This window comes from Meriones unguiculatus, chromosome 6 (genome assembly GCF_030254825.1).
Source record: "Meriones unguiculatus strain TT.TT164.6M chromosome 6, Bangor_MerUng_6.1, whole genome shotgun sequence".
Lineage (NCBI taxonomy): Eukaryota > Metazoa > Chordata > Mammalia > Rodentia > Muridae > Meriones > Meriones unguiculatus.
The window spans coordinates 8,742,407-8,762,831 of NC_083354.1; the positions used below are offsets into that span (position 1 = coordinate 8,742,407).

Genomic DNA, 20,425 nt, shown 5'->3' on the forward strand with positions numbered 1-20,425 from the left:
AAAGGAAACTTAGGTGCATTGACTTCTGAATGCTACCTGAGAAAAACATGTAAGACCCTAACATATAATTGAGAAAACTGAAAAAGACAAAATATGATAACAAACAAGAATAGAAAATATTTCAGTCACATTAATAAGCAAGCAACTGAAAAGTAAAAATTAAAAATAGTCCCATTTTTTTTCTTAAAAATAAAGAAAATTAATTGCTTCTTTAAAAATAGCTAAAGTAATGAAGGTAATGTATTAACCACACAAACCTACTAATGTAACAGCAGAGATACAAAATGAAATGATGATTGTGGCAGAAAAAACTGTAAAAGTGTAGACATGCAAAATGTGATCGATCATGAAGGAAATACAACGTACACTAGCTAAAGGCTGAGTGTGGCACTAGTGTGATTTTTCATTTTCAATAACGACACATTACTCTTCTAACTTAGTTTTATTTGAGGGGGCCGTAGCTCAGTAGAAGGGCATCTGCTAGACACAGTTGGTACACAGTGTTCGGTCCTCAGCACCACCAGAAATAAACAGAATAAAAATTGACTTTGGAAAGCAAAAAAGCATAAAACAAATTAATTCACATTAACCTTCTCTGAATTATGACTGCAAACGCTTACCAGCCAGCTGGGATACAAAGGGAATAAACTGTAATTAATATAAAAAATTTAAAAATTAAAATTAAAAAAGCTCACCAACATTCAGCATTTTAGTTACACTCTAGAGGGTAACTAACAACAGATAAAAATCGCATAAAGATTATTTATCTTTTTACTACAAAACTTTTCAAATATTGAGAAAAGATTAATGTGAGTATCCACTTGCTAATGTTTTATATCTTGAATAAATAAAAATAAATAATGTTTTATATCTTGATATTTTCCTATACAATTTCTTTTTTTTTCTTTTTTTTTTCTTTTTTTTTTTTCCTATACAATTTCAATACCAATAACAAAACCAGGAAATTATATAAGACATTAAAGTAAGCTGGGTTAAAATAATTACCTACCTTAATCTTGGCCATCAGAGCATCTATAGAAATTTCAAGATCTTTGATCTGCCTGTTCACCTCTGGCTTTCCGTCTTTCAGTGCACTTACTACTTCGTTAAACTTATCGAGTCTTTTCTTCAGTGTGCCCACCTTAACCAGGCCGTCGATGCTGCAACAGCAAGACCCCATCAGATGTTTACCTCACAAGGCAATGTTCTAGGGAGGATTCTCACTGAGAGAAAGCAAGGACTGTGGCTTAACAGGGCAGGTTACTTCTGGCTTCAGTGGTAACATTCTGTTTAGTTCTCTCATTAAAAAGAAAAGGAGTCAAATACATGTGTGAAAAGCATGAGTGACCGTCAATAAAATGGAGGACAGCTGTATTTAGACTGAAAACGAGAATTCAAATGATAAGGTTCAAGTGCTCCAACATCTCTTTGAAAAGGTCTGGTGTCACTCGGTGTCCAAACTTCCAAAGCTTAAAAAGTAACTTGGTGACGCAGATTTTAGATGACTTCAAAATGCAGTGTGTACAGTGAAATGATACAAGTAAAACAACATGATTTTATGAGCAATCTTGGAAATTATGATCAGGCTACTGAATGTCATCAAAAACAACATCTAACTTGGCATCATCAAGAAACTCTAATTATAAAGTAATCAAAATAGCAGGTCTCTCTTAGCCATCCATTGCCACCTTTTAGAGATCACGCTGGTAGAATGCCAAGCTAAGTAATGAAAGAAATTATTCCAAATACACAGCGCAAACAAGCCGTTTGCAAAGAACACGGGACCCAACTGCTCCTCATCATGACTTCATTTGCCTGTCTACACGGTAGTGTTGGAAAGGCCTTTAGAAACTGTTCATCTTACCGTGGTTTGTGTCTCCTTTTGCAAAGCCACATTCGGACGGTTTTCTGCATTTTAATGCATGCTTCAGCTCTATATTTTATCTTGTTTTTCACTATATATAAGAGTAAAATAAAATGACAGAATTTTGTTGTTGTTGTTTAAATAGGACATAAAGGAAAAACCCTTTCATTTCCACAAAGCAATTCTCATAAAATCTTGATGAATATGTTAATCCACCCATCAGAATTGGGAAATCTAACATGTCTTTAACTTCTTAAACATAAAAATGATTGATGTGGCTAGCTTTATATTTCAAATGCTTTCTGCCATATGCAACACTGTTGTTATCGAACTGTTCTGGGCCACATTGCTAATACATGTTCCATTGGTTCTCAACCTTCCTAATGCTGCAACTCTTTCATACAGTTCCTTCATGTTGTGGTGACCCCCAACCATAAAATTATTTTTGTTGTTACATTATAACTGTAATTTTGCTACTGTTACGAATCATAATATAAATATCTGTGTTTTCTGATGGTCTTAGGTGACTTGGGTGAAAGGGTATTTCAACCTCCAGAAGGCTCATGACCCACAAGTTGAGAACCATTGTATTAAATGCTATGTTTTTTTTAACTTTTATTAATTACACTTTATTCACTTTGTATCCCCCATAAGTCCCTCCCTCCTCCCCTCCCAATCCCACCTTCCCTCCACCTTCTTCACGCATGCCCCTCCCCAAGTCCACTGATAGGGGAGGTCCCCCTCTCCTTCCTTCTGATCTTAGTCTATCAGATCTCATCAGGAGTGGCAGCATTGTCATCTTTAGGAAACACAGTTTACTTTCTTCTGGAAATTCACAATAAACATTAGGGATGTGGCCTCTAAGAATCCTACAGCAAAAGAATCTTTCAGCTGCAGGTGATCTAGAATTTGCTAGTGTGACTGGATCTTAGATTTTTTTTTTCCAAGCTTTCTGGTTAATATTCTCTAAGGATTCTATCCGGTCAATGACCTTGGTGTGTCCTGACAACACAGTCCACAGTGAGGGGTGTGGCACAGCTAGTATAGAGGCTTTCCTCCAAAATGCTTTATATATAAAGTTGAAGGCACGGAACCCATGGAAAACATTTATATTTTACTTGGAAAATGATAGAGACAGAGGTTCTCTTGTCTTTTCTCTTTATTGTAGTTTTTATACAAATGTGCACTATCGTCTAACCAAAGATCTCAATAATGTGCCTAGTTCCTTTGTGCTGGACCAAGTGAATTTTACTCTTGTATTAGTAAATATTTAGCCACCGAACCCTCCGACACACATAGCACTATTTCGAGTCCTCTGGTAAGCGTGGGAGGAATGAGGACTGGCTTCCATAAGCCTCCCAACCATTAGACTTTCACCATAAACCCATCCAAAACAGTCTGCACTCACGCATGTGCTAGACCGGAAGTTAGCAGCTGCTAGACAATCTGGCAGAGATGCACTCAAACCCAGCTCAGTCCAGTGTACTCAGGAGCAGAATCCCAGAGGGAGGAGAGGAAGAGGCTGCAAAGATGAGCTGAAACCCCAACTACAGTCTAGAGAGAAATACCCTCTATTGAAGGAGAACTAGGAAATCCTTTTGATGTAAAAAAGATAAGCAGGGAGGGGGAGGGCAATTTTTGGAGCTAATAAAGTTATTATGTAAGTGATAAAGGAGGTCCCACCAAGGTATGCACAATGAAAATCAAGGATTATACTATCTGAAAGTGAAATCCATATAATTCAATAACTAATAAGATTGATAGATAACATAGATAATACCCAAGGGTGTTGTTTGCTTAACATTTGGAAGGCCCAGAGTTCAATACACGGCACTTCAAATTAAATAGATTATATGGGGATAGGGTGGGAGCAGAAACAGAGAGAAACAGACACAGAGATAGAACACAGATCATCTGCTGAGAATGTCTAATGCAAACACCATTTAGGCAGAGAGAACAGTTTCAGTGAAAATCTGAGAAAATGGAGAAATGTTTGGGGCTAAGGAAAGAAAAGGGAAAAAGGGAAGAGAGCAAATTTCTATATTTCTTAGGACATGATGAAATTAACATCCCTAGAATATATCTCAGGTAGCAAATGTCATCTGACCGCAAAAATTAAAAATAAGTCTACAGATGCTGGCTTAGGTATTAGGGAACCGTTACATCAGACACAACAGGAACTATAGTTGCCGAAGCAGCATCTATGAGACAGCCTCATGAAATCCCTCAAGCCATCTCACTCCCAAACGACAAATCTTGGCATGAAATAAAACATAGATTGGAGAGAAGTTTTTTTGTTGTTACAAGACAGTCTCACTTCAAGGAAGGTCTTGGACTTTTTTTTTCTTCTTTGATTTTCTTTTATGTTTTGCCTGCCTGTGCACCACATACATGCAATGCCTGCAGGGGCCAGAAGAGGGCATTGAATCCCCTAGAACTGAGTTAACATGGCTGCGAGCTGCCATGTGGGTGCTGAGAATCAAACCCAGGTCCTCTGAGAGAGTAAACTGTGCTCTTCACCACTGAGCCATCTCTCCAGACCAAGGCACTGAACTCTTGATTCTTCTACCCCAGCCTCCCAAGCACTGGGATTAATGAATGAGACACTATACCAGAGAGAAAACACTTACGTTTGATCACTGAAAGTGAACACCACTGAACTTTCTTCCAGCGACTACAGACTAGCCAAAGATTGACTCTTTTAACCAATTCTGCTAAGTGATCAGGGTCAGATTTCATAATCTGATCAAATTCTGCAAACTAAAAGTAAGATAACTTAATGTCAGCATTAATTAATGTCACATTAAACTTCATGTGTTCAAATAGAGAGAAAATAAAATACATGGAATTTAAATCCCAAATCTAACTTTGTGAAAATGGTTAAAAGCCAGCTCCATGGACATCTTAGCAGGGTATACAGAAAACTTAAAACACATTAAGCCACATGCCATGCCCCTTTCCTTTGGTCTTTTCTTCAGCAATTTTTTTGGAGGATAGGAAGTAATACTTATTTATTCCTAAGTAGCAGCAAAAACAGGAATAGAAAAACTCTTAAATGACTAATTACAGAGGATTGGCAGAAACATTTGAAGAAAAATGTTGAATAAAGGAATGTGTCTGAGCCAGTTCACCCACATTCTCATGTGGCTCTTGACAAGTAAAGGTTATCTAAAACAAAGGAGCCAGCAAAAAAACCCACCTCCATTTCAGACAAAACTAAGAAATTTCTTCTAAGAGACAGACTACACAAATGCAATGAATATTTGATATTTGGCTATTAGTGAATAAAATATATTACTTCTCCTATTTACCACCAAATTCCAGAAATATTTCCATTTTTCACCAAATATCACACTGTGGTATTAAAGATGTCACATACAATCAACAAAATGTTTTTTTAATCATAAAAACTTTAAAGGTAGTATAACAAGACTACACATCTCTAAACCTGATTGCTTTAAACTTTCAACAACCCTTTCTCATATTTCTGGAGGTAAATAATCCAAGTTCTTTCTCTATCCAGCTATTAATTAAATAGTTAATATGCCTCTAAGACAAAAAAAATGTTGAATTTATCATAAATAACACTAGGTAAAGTGAAGCCAACTATTAACATTTAAATTTTCTTCTCCCCCCACAGGAAATGGTATGAGTTTTGTAACAAAGACACCACCGAGAAAAACTCACACTAGTAGTGAAAATTCATATTTTCATCTTATGCTCAAAAATGTGAAATTAGATTTATTACAATTTTTTTTCTTGAAATAAAAAAGATAGCTGACTCGTGTAACTGGTTATTTAGCTGCACTAGCAATGCTTACAATAATTGTGAGTGAAAACAATCTCATGTTGTTACATGTAATGTTGTACTAACATAAATCGCTAATAACTAAGAAAACACATACCAAGCCCAACTATCATATGCTAAAGTTTAAAATAAACATATATTTACCTTGCCAGGCCTGAAAAATACTTTTGTTAGCCCAAACTTGTAGTCAACTTCATTTAATCCCAAAGCTTTAAAAAGAGCCTGAAAAACAAGTTTTAAAAGGTTGAGTTCCAACTACAAATAATAGAAAAGATTTGATTTGATGCTTAGAAATTTCTATTGAAGCAACATTTATACCTTACAAAATAGCCTTGGATCCAATCTTGCAAGTTTTTCTGGCATGTACTTTTTGTACATGTTGTAGAGTTCGTGAAATGAGGCTCTTGAAGGGAAACCACCTTGCATTAAATCCAACACGGATACCATGCCTAGGGTCATGAGCACAGATAATTCCCAGTCACAATACAGAAGTCCAGGGTAACACGTGTGACTCGTCAACTTTACAAGTGAACGTTTGTGAAAAGACAGCTTACAAGGAGGGAGTATCAGCAGTAAGGAAATGCACATCCAGTCAATATGTCCCAACCTAAGTGTCACTTAAAACAACCACAATGAAACCCCATGTAAAGTCAGCATAGCTGATCATTTCTCAAAGGAAACCCATCTAGGATTTGCATCTTTTATTCACAAAAGTACATAAAGCGAAATCCTGCATTTGGCCACTTTAAGTTCTAAGGTTAATTTCAAACAAGATTTCTGAAAAACTCTCCATTTCTACATTTTTCCTAAGAACTAATATAAAGCAAAAGAGAAATTGTTATTTAAATAGTGTGTAATATAACATATATATTATACACACATACACATACACCATACACAGCTAGCACACACATGCACATGGTGAACACACACACCCTAACCCTTCTACTGGATTGGGACTCCAGCTCCCGGGAACACTAGCCTTGCATGACCAAGGCCCTAAATTCTAGCCCCAGCTTCAACATATGACCTCTTCTACTAAGCTTTCAAAAAAAGTAATCTATTGGTTGAGAAGATTGGTCTATAAGATAAATATAAATTATTAATTTAACTCTAATAAATGGCCAAGCTGAGCCCCAAGTCAGCATGAACTTTTCTGGTCAGCATTAATAGCAGACAACACAAAAGTTGCAAAAGAAGAAAGCCTGCCTTCTCTCATCTTCCCTTACTTTGTCCTGACATTCACTAGACAGTAATTTTGGTAGAAAGTATCTGTCTTAGTTAGTTTCTGTCAGCTTGACACAAACTTAAGTCATCCAGGAAGAGAGAATATCAGTTAAGAAAAATGCCTCAGTTGGCCTGTGGGGTAAATCTGTGGAGCATTTTTTTTTATTAACAATTGATGGGGGTGGGGGTAGCCCATTGTGGGTGGCGCCACCCCTGGGTATGTGGTCGTGGGGTCATGGGGTAGTGGGTTGTATAAGAAAGGCGGTTTATGAAGCCAGTGAACAGAGTTCCTGCACTGTTTCAGGAACTGCTTCAGCTCTTGTCTCCAAGTTCCCACCTTGAGTTCCAGCCCTGACTTGTCTCAGTGACGGCACTTGACTTGGGAGTTGTAAGAAGAAACAAGCCCTTCTTGGTCTCAACCACTCAATAAAAAGAGAACTAGGAACGTATCTTAAATCAATTATCCTCAAAACAGAAAAAAAAAAAAAAACTAAATGAAAAGGTAAAATAAAATCTACATCTTAAATATCACAGAGAGAAAAAAGCCGAACAGCTTCGACGCTCAGACTTGGTGCAGACACAGGAACACACCAGTCATCAGGCAATAAGAATATTCAATAAAAATACTGTGCTGGAAGCCACGGGTGTGAACCAGTGGTGGGGCACAAATGTCATTCTCAGGGGCGCTGGGTTCAGTTTCTAACACCACAACACCAAAATCCAAGTAAAAACTACTCCGATGAATGATCATTTTGGTAACTGCGTTAGAATGTGTGCTTATTTAACTATAATGGCAACCATTTCTAATTGTGAAGATGCAGTTATGAAATCAATACTGAAGAAATTAGAAGGGATCTGGGAGCAGTGGCGCACTCCTGTGATCCCAGCACTTGTGGAGGCGGAGGCAGGCAGATCTCTGAGACCAGCCTCGTCTACAAAACAAGTCCAGGTCAGCCAAGGCTACACAGAGAAACCCTGTCTCGAAAAAAAAATCAAAAAATAAAAAAAGAAACTAGAAGTGGTAAAAATGCGAAAATATACGTAGCATATGCGGAAAAAAAAATAATCTTATTTTATTCCTTATGCCCAAATAAATTCCAGTTGATCAAATTGGAATATTAAAAATATAATATAATTTTAATAAGTGAATTCTTAATTTTAAAACAATCTCTTAGGAAAGACAGCCCTTTTATACAGATTTAATACTTGCCTATTTGACTGGGAAAAAAAAAAAAAGAATAAAGAACTCAATATGCTCCATGAGAGAGTATGCCAAACAATTTTTGATGGCAATTTGGAAAGATTTACCTTTTGTATAATCTCTGCTTTTATGAATCTAAATGACAAAGAATCATTTGTTCGCATTTATGGACAAAGAATATCCAGATCTCCACTGAGTACTACTTACAACAGAACACAATAACAGAAATAAAGACCTATTCATTAAATTGTATATTCCCATAAAATAGAATGTGCTACACTGATTAAAGATCTGAGGTTTATCTAGCCAGCATAAAAACATATCTAATGCGCAATGTGTAAAAAGCAACACATAGAGACCATTGTTGTTTCTCCTTGCAGTATTAAGGACTGAACCCAGGGCCTTGCACATACTAAAATAAGTATTCTACCACTGGACTGAGCTACAGCCTCAGCTCTTGACTATGTAGTTGAGGATGGCTTTGAATTCATGAATGACTCAAGCAAGGTTTAGTTCTCGGATCTACTAGTAGGAGGAAAGAAAAAAGAGTAAGGTTTGGTTGGCACTGTCAGGTTTTGACAATGAAATGGTGTCGCCTGTTAAACTACAAATTAGTTGACTGTGCTAAGGTACACTCTGTGTGAAGGAGCAATCCCACCAGCACTCCAGTAAGCCCACAGCTCTGCTAAACACACACACAACTGCAGCTGCTCACACTTCACAAAGATGCCAGAGGCTCACTGGGGAGAAGAGTGTGCTGAGCAAATCCCAAAAGGGAAAGGTGAAATTCAAAGTAATGAAAGTCACTTCAAAGACAATATGCTGCATTCTGCAGAATACATCTCTGTTATTAAGTAGTACCTGACTAAGGACATGCTAGAAAACTAGACTCCTCCGTAATGTATATGCAAAGGATTTTCAAATAAATGTAGTTACTGTGTAAAAGGAGTCCCTCATTATTCTATGCAGAAATACCCCAGGTGTGCATTACTTGACTTTCCAGTATTTGTTTTAAGTTAATCAAAAATAAATTTTTGTATCTGACAGGCTGGCTGTGCATTCCACTCAATAATGAATTAGTCTAATACACAGTAGAAAAAAAAACAACAACAACAACAACAGGATTTTGAAGATGCCAAAACACAATTCCTGAGGGGAAACTTTAAATAATTTATGCTAGCAGACACCTCTTTAGCACAGTAGGTAGCACATTGGTGTCATAAGAATTATACAAGTGTACATAAAATCTGTAACTCTGCCTGTGAAGTCAAAGTGACAGCCGTCAGTGCCATGGACAAAGCCCCTTTTGGGGCCAGGATCAAGGAGGGAATATGGGCCACAAGTCTGTGTGGCTGGAGCACGGACAGAAGGGAGGAGAGAGAAGGGAGCCAGAACACATGAGCCAGAGGGATAGCACCGGATTCTACTCTTCAGTCACCCTAATACTCATCAGGAGGCACTGGAGTGCTGCATGCAGGAAGAGGACGCTCAGAGCTGAACCGTGAAGTGATAATCCTACACACGTCTACAATGCAGAGAGCGGGGCAAGGAGGTCCCATGGGCAACTGCAGTAGGGAAGCAAATGGGAGAAGGCTCAGCTTGGGTGGGCAAGCAGGAGCACCCACTGTATGGAAGGTCACAGCGCTTGGGAAAGAGACAGATGCACTATCCAACACAGCAGGCATTACCCACAGGTCCTCAGCTGCACCAGACACACAGAGATGTTTGCATTTTAATAGTAAATAAATGTAAAATTACTTCTACGGAAGTCCCACCAGCCACATTTTAGATGCTTAACAGGTCATAATGCCAATCTCTTGGTTACCATACCGGGTAATGCCGGAGTTTGCAGAAGGAATGGAAGGCAGGGGACCGAGGAATCAAGAACAGAATGGCAGAGAGAAAAGGAACTAGAGAGAAACAGTGGAGAAATAAAAGATCTAAAAGGCAATGTGAGTGACAGATGGGAGTCTAGTGTGTCTCAGCAGAAATGGGGGTGCTCTGTAGTGTGCGCCCTGGCAGAGTTCTTAATCAGCACTGCTGACTCATGAGAGGCACCAGGGACAGGCCATTCCTGCTTTTGACAGGCCCGAAGAGGATGCAGACAGGAAGAAATGCTGGCAGCGCCCAATTGGGGCTTTGGTAAGAGAAGAGGCCAGCTGCTGGCAGAGGCTCAGAGTTCTAAAGAGAGCCAGGGGGCTGCGGGGAGGGGTCCTGGCTGGCTCTGCAGAGAAAAAAATGCTGAGCAGGAAAACTTGACTTTGGAGAGCCCTGAAAGGTCAGTGTCCACAAATTTAACTGGTGCCAACTTGGCTGGCCTACCAGTCCTGTACAGACAAGGAGAAAATGCTGGATTAAATTAACAGCTAAAGTTTAGTGAGAAGAGACAGAAATAGATCCACAGGTCAGGAAAACTGGAGCTTGCCTCATCTGGGAAGGACTCTTTAATACAAAATTAAGTGCAGGGTTCTGAAAGGAGTTTACTTAAAAAGAGACCTCAGCCTCACTGTAAATGGGCCTCTGTGGAGACCAGAATAAGGCAGCAGAGAGAGTCGGGATTTGAAAGGTAGCAGAGGCTGAGCTGCAGAAAGAGCGGGGAGGCAGCTCTGGCTGCACTGGAGTGCAGTGTGGACAGAGTGTCCATGCCTGAGGCTTCTGTGACTGAGCAAAGCCAGGCCCTGGGCTGGAAGTGACAAGCTAATCAAACTCATGAAAGTACAGAAAGCCCAAGGGCTTCATCCTGCTTTGATTTTTTTTTTTTTTTCCACAATGGTGGAGGAGAAGCAAGGACACTAACCCTCTCCTGACCCAGTTGTGTGGGAAGTGAGGCCCACTGGGGACTGTGGCTGCCAGGCTTGCCAGTAACCTGAATGTTCTTAGTAAAGCTCACTTCCACGATATTACCTGACAGAGGTCAATGTTGCTCATGTTACCCCCATCCTGTGCTTCCCTTAGGATTAAGGGAAATGTAAGAATCTTGCTGAACTTGAAGAGGAGTAAGTTAACGGAAGCTGTTCATTTGAAAACTTTGTGAGAGATTAGAAAAAAAAATATGGAAATACCAGAACACTGAAGTTGAGACAGAATTTGGGCGCCTTCAAAATGGTGGCTTGTCATCTTTAAGTTGGGCTTGATGCAACGAATGAAGCTCGCTCCCTGAGGGAATAAGAAATACTGTTTAAGATAGTGTCTACAGCATCTTTATGTTTCTATAGCTATGAATACCACCAACTTTCACAGCATGTTAATGTTAATAAATGGCATAAAATGATTACTAAGGAATTTAAAATTTTATTGTCATACTTGTATAATTTCAATCTTGAAATTATTGTCTACATTATAAGTAAATATTAGCAAGATGACATTTTAGTTTTGAATGTCAGAACTAATAATCATAAAAAATAATCTTTTACTGCAAAGTGTAGCATCACATTTAAATAAAGCTCTCTGTAGGCTTAGCTCTGTCTTCTCACAGAGGGTTCAGGGTTTATTTTCCAGGGCCAGGCCTTGCACACAAAACCTCTACAGAGGTTGGGAAGGGAAATAAAAATAACACTATTTAAAATTTAGGACAAAATGTAAGCAAACAGTACACACACATAAATCAGTATTTTCATTTGACTTCAAAAACATACAGGTCCCAAGTTGCACCACCATGCGTTTAAATTTTTGTTTGTTCAGCAATATTTTTATAAACTTAGAGGCTTCCATGTAGAGATCATATTTTGCTGAATAAGGTGGAAAGGATACTGTTTGTACCACAGTGAAAGTGCTGTGTACTGAAGATAATGTAGCAGACACCCAAACAGCTGCTTCTCTTCGAAGTGGCCACCTTACAACACTGAATACTTATCTCAGTAATGACGGTCACTACAGATGCTTGGATAACACGTTTCTAAAAATCACATATCATCTCATCATTTTAGTGCAGTGCAGTCTTTGGGAAATGAAAAGAAAACAACCTCCTCGTCCCACTTGAAGTTGGCAGACGCCTGGGTCATGAGAAAGGGTGTGGGGTGAATACGATCAAACACACTGTACGCGTGTGTGAAATTCTCAAAGAAAAAAAATCATACTTTTACAAGATACTCTTAAGAGCTAGATATTTTAGAGATTCGGGACATTCATGATTTTCTGGATGGCTCCAAAGGTGAATTCATCAGTAAGTACAGCAGCAGCAGCATTGGCAGAACGGACACTAGGCTACCGAAAATGACTGGTGCTTTAAAAGGAAGCATATGAAGTTGAACTCTGTGATTTGTATAAAAAAAGTAAGCCTTGGAATCACAATTTTTCTATAACTCACAGATATGTTGTGGCTTTTTTGCTCCCATTACGCAGGCCAAGCTGGTCCCAAACTTACAATCCTCCTGCCTCAACTTCCCAAGTACTGGGGCTGCCGGGTGAATGCACCAAACTTAGCAATTAGGATTTCTTTTCTATATGGGTCTTGTTTTACAGTCAAAACACTAGGGTACAGTGAGTCAACCTGTAACCCCCAGGCCACCGGGGAAAAGACAGGATGATTGACAGTCAGGGACAGCCTTGGCTCCACAGCAACATCAAGGCCAACCCCACCTATATGAAGAGACCCTGTCCAAAACTATGTGAATAAAAAGAATCAAGCGCCAGGCATACAGCTTAGTAGGGCATTTTCATAGCATGTGCAAGAGTCTACGTTCAATGCCAACACTACTAAAAAGCACTAGGAAAAAAAATACCAGACTGAACCAACAAAAAGCATGAGCTTCTAATAAAAGATGAGCTTCTAATAAACTTGGCATTTATAAAGGACAGAAAATACTAAGTTCATTTTCGTCTGAGGCACACTGTCATGTCTGAAGAATGTTACTATAATAAATTACATGTTTTATCTTTCATATTAAAATGTTTGCTTTTTTTATAATTGCTAATTATTTTCACCTTCTAGAAACCTTCATTCATTAACAAGAAACACTTCCAGATAATTTCATTTCACAACATATTTCTTTAAAAAAGAAAAAACCTAATAATAACCATTTTACCATTGTAAAAGCTGACTGCGCAGATGGGTATGTGTGGGAGAGGTATAGATGTGGGTGTGGGTGGGTGGGGGCGTGTACCAGGACTGACACCCTGAATCTCATGCTTACCAGGTGAAAGTCTAGGTAGCCCTCTAAAACTTTTTGAAAGAGAATAAGGTTTAAAATATACTTCTCATTATTCCGGGGTTACTGGGTTTACCTGGATAAGCAACACACCATTTTAAAAATATTTTCTTATTAAGTGTACTCACGGTACTTCGAAGTTTATCCAGAAGCAAGTTTAACTGTGTCTAAAAAAAAAGAAAAAAAAAAGATTATTTCAGAAAGTCAAAATACATAGTGAAAAAGAATTAATATTAACTCTCCAAGATGAGACTAAAATAACATGCTTTTAAAACGTCCACATGTAACATTTTATGACAACCTCCTGGCACACAAACTCTGGAACAGGCAGCATCATGCAAAATGGCTAATGAGATGTCAAGGACAATATTTACATTATAGTATAATTAAGGCTGCAAATTAGTGACACATTAACAAACAGGATAGGAAAACAACAGAAGCAATGAGTGAGAGCCTGTGAAGAGGCCAGGGATGCCCAGCATGAAGGCTACAGCGCAGTACCTCCGTGTATGGCAAAAAAGGCACTGTCGTGTCGCATGCTATGAAGGTTGCAATGTTTAAAATGAGCAACTATCTGTACATCAGGATTGGCCCATGCAGCACGGCAAAGTGAAACAGCCCTAATCCAACTGCAGAAACACGGCAAAGTGAAACAGCCCTAATCCAACTGCAGAAATTCTCTTCACTATTTTAAATGTTTCTATATTTTTATTTTAAGTGCTTTTCAAACTCCAATGATTTGCTTTAAAATTTTTTCACAATGAATACATTTACCACACTCTCCTAGTTTAGGAATACTGATTATAATTCGCCCTGGTTCAGTGTGCTTAAATCATGTTTGTTTTCCTATTCTACATGATAATTTCATGCTGAAATGCTTATTATGCTACTTGGAAAATACAAATTAAGATGATAATTCTTAAATTAACATATTGTGCTGAGAGTAACTATAATTAATAGTAACGTGTAGATTTTGCTGAATGCTTTTCTGTGAGGCACTGCTCAAAGGAAGCTTCTCATGAGGATTGTTACATTTAACCCAGTGAAGGATACAACACAATAAACCTAATTAAGGCGACAATGTTGGACTCATTATGCAGGTATTAAGATCTAGGGGGAGGAACAGTATGTTTAAGAGCATGGAGCTAGTGATGGCAAAGCCCTGACATCCAAGTTCATTCTCTTACTAGGAAGTTACTTGTTATTAGAATAAAATGAACTTGTCATGGGACTGAAGAATACAGTCACATGCACAAAACTCGTTGGCAGAAATCAACATCAGTCTGTATGTCAGGTAACTGAAAAGCAAGTTGAGAGCCTCTTTGGAAAAAAAGCAACGGTTATAAATACACTCCTTTTAATCCATAGACAGTGTGGTGCTTTGCTCCTCAAAAATGGAGACAAAGTCAGAACAGTGGAAACAAAAATTAATTAACAGCAGCTGAGAAATCAGAAAAGAATGCCCATTAACACAAAGCCAAAACCCAGGAGAAGGAAGTACTTTGGAGGGTCAGCCTTCGTTTGTATTTATTATTTAATTATTTTAGTTTTGATTTTAATTATTGTATTTTATTTACTTATTTTTACATCTGATTTTAATTATGTATACATGTGTGCATGTCACAAGTGAGTGCAGTGACCCTCGGAGGCCTGAGGCTTTAGGTTCCCTGGAACTAGAGTTGCAGTTATAATGGATTTAAAGTCTCCAAATATCGGAGACTATCTATCGTTTTAAGCACATTCTTACTAGACATACCTCTCTATTTATAAGATAGTGTGATTTTGTTTTCTGAGGAGGGCTCTGATGGTTATGTTACTCAGTCTGACCCTGAATGCCTAGACTCAATGATCCTCCTTTATTGGTCTCCTCAGTCACCTGGGACCACAGGAGCCATGACACCACATCTAGCCAATGTGCTATTTTCAAACCAACATGTTATCAAATGTTTAATCTGGAATGGAAAAATACTAGATTAAAAAATATTGCTCACTGAGTGTATGAAGAACTCATAAATTAATACTTCTTGAAACAAAACTCAAACCTTCAAATTCAGCTACCTAAAATGTTTTATGATTTCTCTTCTGTATTTACATTTAAAAGCTTTACAAAGAAACTTAGCTTTTAGAAATGTAAGTATCAAGTTAAATATTTAGGATCCATGACAATTCTTTCTTTTTTCTTTTTGTTTGTCTGGTTTGGTTTTTGGCTTTGAGATAGGGTCTCACATAGCTAGGGCTGATCTTGACCCAGGTACCAGAGACTGGCCTTGAACTCTTGACCTTCCTAACTCTCCCACCCCTGAGCTGGGATTACAGACCTGTGTCACCAAGCCCACTTCAGGACCCAATTCAACCCAAAAGGGATTTGAGAAGGTTTGTGCTACTAGTTAGGACCACGGTTCTCTTTTCGGTGTTGGTTCACAGCCTGTGGGCCGAGATGCCCTTGGGGATAACCTAATAGGTACCCTGCATATCAGATTCTTACAGCAAAATTCACAACAGTAGCAAAATCACAGCTATGAAGGATCAACGAAAATAATTTTATGGCTGGGTCTCACCACAACATGAGGAACTGTATTAAAGGGTCACAGCATTAGGAAGGTTGAGAAGCTCTGCTCTACATAAATACTGTTCCTAATTATATCATTTTAAATATTTAAAACACACCAAAAGGCAAAAGTCAGCTGTATAGGAAATATAATGATACTCTCTGGAAATGTGGAGAGAAGTTATTTAATTAACTGCTTTGGTCTGTGCATTGTAATTATCTATTAAAGGTTTTTAAGTTTTTCTATACTTAACAATAGTTATAAGCAATTAACAGTATTTTATCACTAAAACACACCTTGTTTTAAAACACTTCTTGTTAGGTTTCAAATAATTAATTTTGAGTCAAAATTAATAAAACAAATTATTCTTTAAAGTTAGATAAGCAAATTAAGAGTTTGCCACACCAGAACACTTCTCTTTTATAAAGGTTATCAAAAGCTTTAATCAAATTTACTGTGAGATGCATGCCCACAATGCCATGAGAGAAAATGTGTTGAAAATGAATTACAAACTGAACAGCCATGCTGTGAAAAGGAGTCTATGGAAGTGATCATTTACCTGAGGCCCCTGGCTGTGCCTGCTTTTCCTCTCTCAACTCAACTAGTCCTCTCTAGCCATCCCGAGCTGAACTACTGCAGCTAAACAGAACTGCTGAATGAGGAAGGAAGCAGAAAATACATGGGAAAGAGAAGACTTGAAGTTCAAGAAGGCAGTGTGTGGGGAAGCAAGCGCATTAGGAGAATCAATCACGTATACTGTGTACTAACATGGTCTGAAGATACACGCATTTCTCCGTAGCTGTGACTAAAATTAGATCTTACATATAAGCATCAGTAATGCAGTGTCTTCTCTTGAGACAATTCATGATCTACATTATCCACTTTACAATATAAAACAATGGCTTTTCATACACCAAAAAAATTTAAAAAAAAAGAAGGAAAGAAACATTCGATTATGTTATTTAGCACAAATACCTTAAACTTGTTTCCCACGCTGATGAAGCTAAGTTTCCCAGCCTTTTGTTTCGTATCTTTGTTGTTATTGGTGGATGATTCAAACAAGGCCCGTATAAACTTATCCCTGGACTCACATATCAAGGATTCAAGAGACATATGTAGTGCATCATTATTTTTCTCCACAAACTGGGTCTGAAAAAAAAACAATGAAATAAAATGTTTCTATCTGCATTGGGATAAACATTTCCTACCCGAGCTCTGTCCCATAGAATTTTCTGGGAAAGCACAAATGTTCCGTGTCCACACTGGCCAAGACTTCAGTGCAGGTATTCAGCACTTTAAAGGTATCTAGTGTATCGAGGAACTGGACTGCTAAGGTTATGCAAGTCTAAATCGCCAGAGACTACCCCACTGCAGAGCGTGGCTTCAGTGCCAACTGTGTCCTCCTAAGCAACGCTGTACTCACTGTCTCATAGCACACGGCCCCTGCAAAGTGCCTGATGATAAAGCCTTCGTCATCTCTGAGGTTCCTGTGGACTGCCAGCTTAGATTTCCTGGGGATCTGAGGGGAAAGTACATATCTAAGTTACCACATTACCAAAATGACGGTCAGGGACTCTCCTTAGACAATCATAGATGCAGAGTACCTAAAATCATAAGGGGATTTTTCGCATTTTTTCATAACTATACTACTTTCAAATACTGAATATACCTTGAAGCATGTTGATTACATTTGGCTGTATCTTAGTGGAAAAAAAATTGGTGTAAGACAAAAACAGACACACATGCACACCTGCCACACAAGAAACACATTCAAGCCTGCCACACACAAAACCTATACACATGCATGAATGCCACCCACAAGACATATACACATGCCTGCCACACACAAAAGATGTACACATAACATGCCTGCCATACACAAAACATATACACATACATGAATGCCACATACAAGACATATGCACATACATGAATGCCGCACATGAAATAGACAGGCATGGATGAGTGTCAATATAAAACATGCGTACATTCATGCCTGTCACACATAAAACTTGGTTAAGAGTGTTTCCTGATCTCCCAGAGGAAGAGTTTGGTTTCCAGCACCCATGTCGAGCAGTCCCAAACTGCTAAAGCTCTAGGTGATCCCAACACCTTTTTCTGGATGCTGCAGGCACTGCCCTCACGTGCACACACCCACACACAAACACACGCATAAAAATAAAATCTTTTTTAAAAGTAAAACATCATTTGAAAGCAAACATAAAACAAAGTTGAGACTTTTGTGAAATTAACTACCTATTTCTAAAGCTCGGTATTCATGCTCGTTAAAATCACTCATGGGGGTTTTAAACCTCCCTCTTCCCATGCTGTTCATATAGGCTTATTTCCAAGTGCAGTCAGGAAAAAAGTCATGAGGTCAGCACAAAGACACTTCTGGTGTCCCAAACCAACCATCCTAACATTTTACATAACGAATGTGAAAGTATTTCAAGAAAACTACATTATTAGTAATGTTTAATTATAGTATCTCATATCTGAATTATTTAAACTTTTCAAAATACTATCACATATGTGGTCACATCTGTCTCTAAAAACAATCCAAGGTGAAGGAGACGGTATCATTTAAAATGGACAGACAGCCCTGGCACCCAGGGTCTGAGCCTTTAGGACAGAGGAAAGGCAACCATCCAGGAGCCAGAATGGGGGTTCTGCAGCCACAACAGCTCACCTGCCTCCTAACCCACCTTGCCCTCACATGCCGTCAGGATTGCCTCCTCTCCCCTTGTCTGCTTCGCATCTCTAGCATGAAGATGCTAATAGGATTAAATAAAGTCATCCAAGTAAAAGCACGCAGACAGTGCCAAGTGCTCCATGAATGACCGTCACATTTAGTTCCCAAAAAATACAGCAAAACGAATGACCTATGTAAACTGAGATTATTGCTTTGTGCTTGCTTATTCTCCCTGAGAAAAGCAGCCAGGCCTCCTTCCTTATGCTTGAACTCTGTAAGTTACACCCCTCTGGGATTATTCTAGTCACAGTTCTGTTAAGTGAGAACAGCAGTCTTGGTGAAGGCAACCGTGCCTCATAGGCCACGTACTGAACAGCCATAAACAGGCAATCCTGGCACACAGCTTCAACATTAGCAGTTTTGTTGAGGATACATATTATTTTGCTTCTTTACACCAAAATCCTGTGTTTTATGATAACTATTAGGGATACTTAAGAACATACATCAATGAAGCAGGTGGCTCGAAGGGTCCAGACACAGGTTTTTCCAGGAAAGCCACTGAATCTATCTTCCAGTGATGTTTTGTCAATTTTTTTTATTAAATTTAAACTTCTCTTACCTCCTTTTTAACATATTAATGGGCCATCCAGTAATACCTGGTATGTATATGCACTGCTCTTTTGTTAATAATGAGTAGAAGGGGGCTGGAGAGTTGGCTCAGAGGTTAAGAACACTGGCTGTTCTTCCAAAGGTTCTGAGTTCAATTCCCAGCAACCACATGGTGGCTCATAACCATCTATAGTGAGATCTGGTAGCCAATTCTGGTGCATAAGCACACACGAGGGTAGAATGCTGTATAAATAAGGAAATCTTAAAAAAAGCGGGGGGGGGGGGGATGTTCCAAAATTGTACTGTATTTAAATACATCAAAAATAAACTCTAAAAAAAATGAGTAGAAGGGAGCATATTTGTTACCATTCACTTAAGCAACTTGACGCATCAAAGCAATGACATTACAGTATTTTACAATGTATAACACGTACAGTTAATGGAGGCAATTGTCAACTCATTCCCTAATTCCTCTAAGCAACTCTAAGCAGCTTCTCTCATTCCTTTTTCTGCCTTCTTTTGAGGAAAGTAGGAAGTGTCCACTGCTATTCTCTTTTCCATGTGGTAGTGACTACCTTTGTGACTGAAACTGGCCTGGTCAGGGTCTTCCTGCGCTCAGGGGTGAAGCAATGTGCTATCTCAGGAGGTGATGGCTGAGTGGAGGGATAAGCTCACAGTTGAAAAACCATAGAAAACTGTTTAAATAGCCACAAATGCCAGGCTCACAGAGCACAGCTCCACTTTTACTGCCACAGGGACTCAAGCGCCAGCAGCGGATCAGCATCTGAGTTTCGGAAAAGTGCATTCTGGCTTATTTCTATTGCTCACCTTGTCTCTTCCCTTTATCCTATCTAATCTTGCTACAAATTCTGTGTCCATTTTCCTCTCTTGATGCATGAGCTACTGTACTCAGCTAAAGCTTTACCATCAAATGAGCATGTGTGGATACACACACATAAACACACACACAATTTTATGGCCATCTATAGAAAATGTTTGCCGGTTATAACCTAATTGCCTTCATCTTTGGATAAGCTGTGGCTCTAGTGGTTAAAAATATCTGAGACTACTGCAGCTGTTTGCCTAAAGATTTCTCTTCTCCATCTTAGAATCTTAGAATGGCAAACTCACAGTGAGTCGGAAATGGTCTTTGTGCTTCTGGTGAACTGCAGCTGTAAAGTGCTGGTCACTCGGCTGGGGAAGACGATTTTCTTCATCCAGAATATCCAGAATTCCCACTAATTTCACTTCAATTAAATCTATTTCAAGATATCAAAACCTCAATTGTGGTGAACAATACTTTAAAGAATATTCATTTATCAATTTCA

The 20,425-nt window shown here is 38.7% G+C and overlaps 1 protein-coding gene across 6 annotated transcripts in view; it reads right to left on the reverse strand.

Annotated features, from left to right (window-relative positions):
* Positions 1 to 20,425, reverse strand: part of Myo6 (myosin VI) — a 135,742-nt gene that overhangs the window by 23,316 nt on the left and 92,001 nt on the right. For 5 of the 6 annotated variants that reach the window (XM_060384696.1, XM_060384695.1, XM_060384694.1 and 2 more), the window contains exons 16-25: positions 20,229 to 20,356; positions 17,220 to 17,315; positions 16,772 to 16,945; positions 13,376 to 13,414; positions 11,163 to 11,256; positions 5,991 to 6,121; positions 5,817 to 5,894; positions 4,495 to 4,624; positions 1,865 to 1,955; positions 1,010 to 1,160 (exon numbers count right to left, since the gene is read on the reverse strand). In XM_060384696.1, coding sequence (XP_060240679.1) covers positions 1,010 to 1,160; positions 1,865 to 1,955; positions 4,495 to 4,624; positions 5,817 to 5,894; positions 5,991 to 6,121; positions 11,163 to 11,256; positions 13,376 to 13,414; positions 16,772 to 16,945; positions 17,220 to 17,315; positions 20,229 to 20,356 — 1,112 coding nt within the window. Of the gene's footprint in view, positions 1 to 1,009; positions 1,161 to 1,864; positions 1,956 to 4,494; positions 4,625 to 5,816; positions 5,895 to 5,990; positions 6,122 to 11,162; positions 11,257 to 13,375; positions 13,415 to 16,355; positions 16,449 to 16,771; positions 16,946 to 17,219; positions 17,316 to 20,228; positions 20,357 to 20,425 lie in introns of those variants that run through there. The other variant, XR_009592215.1, reaches the window with a different exon arrangement.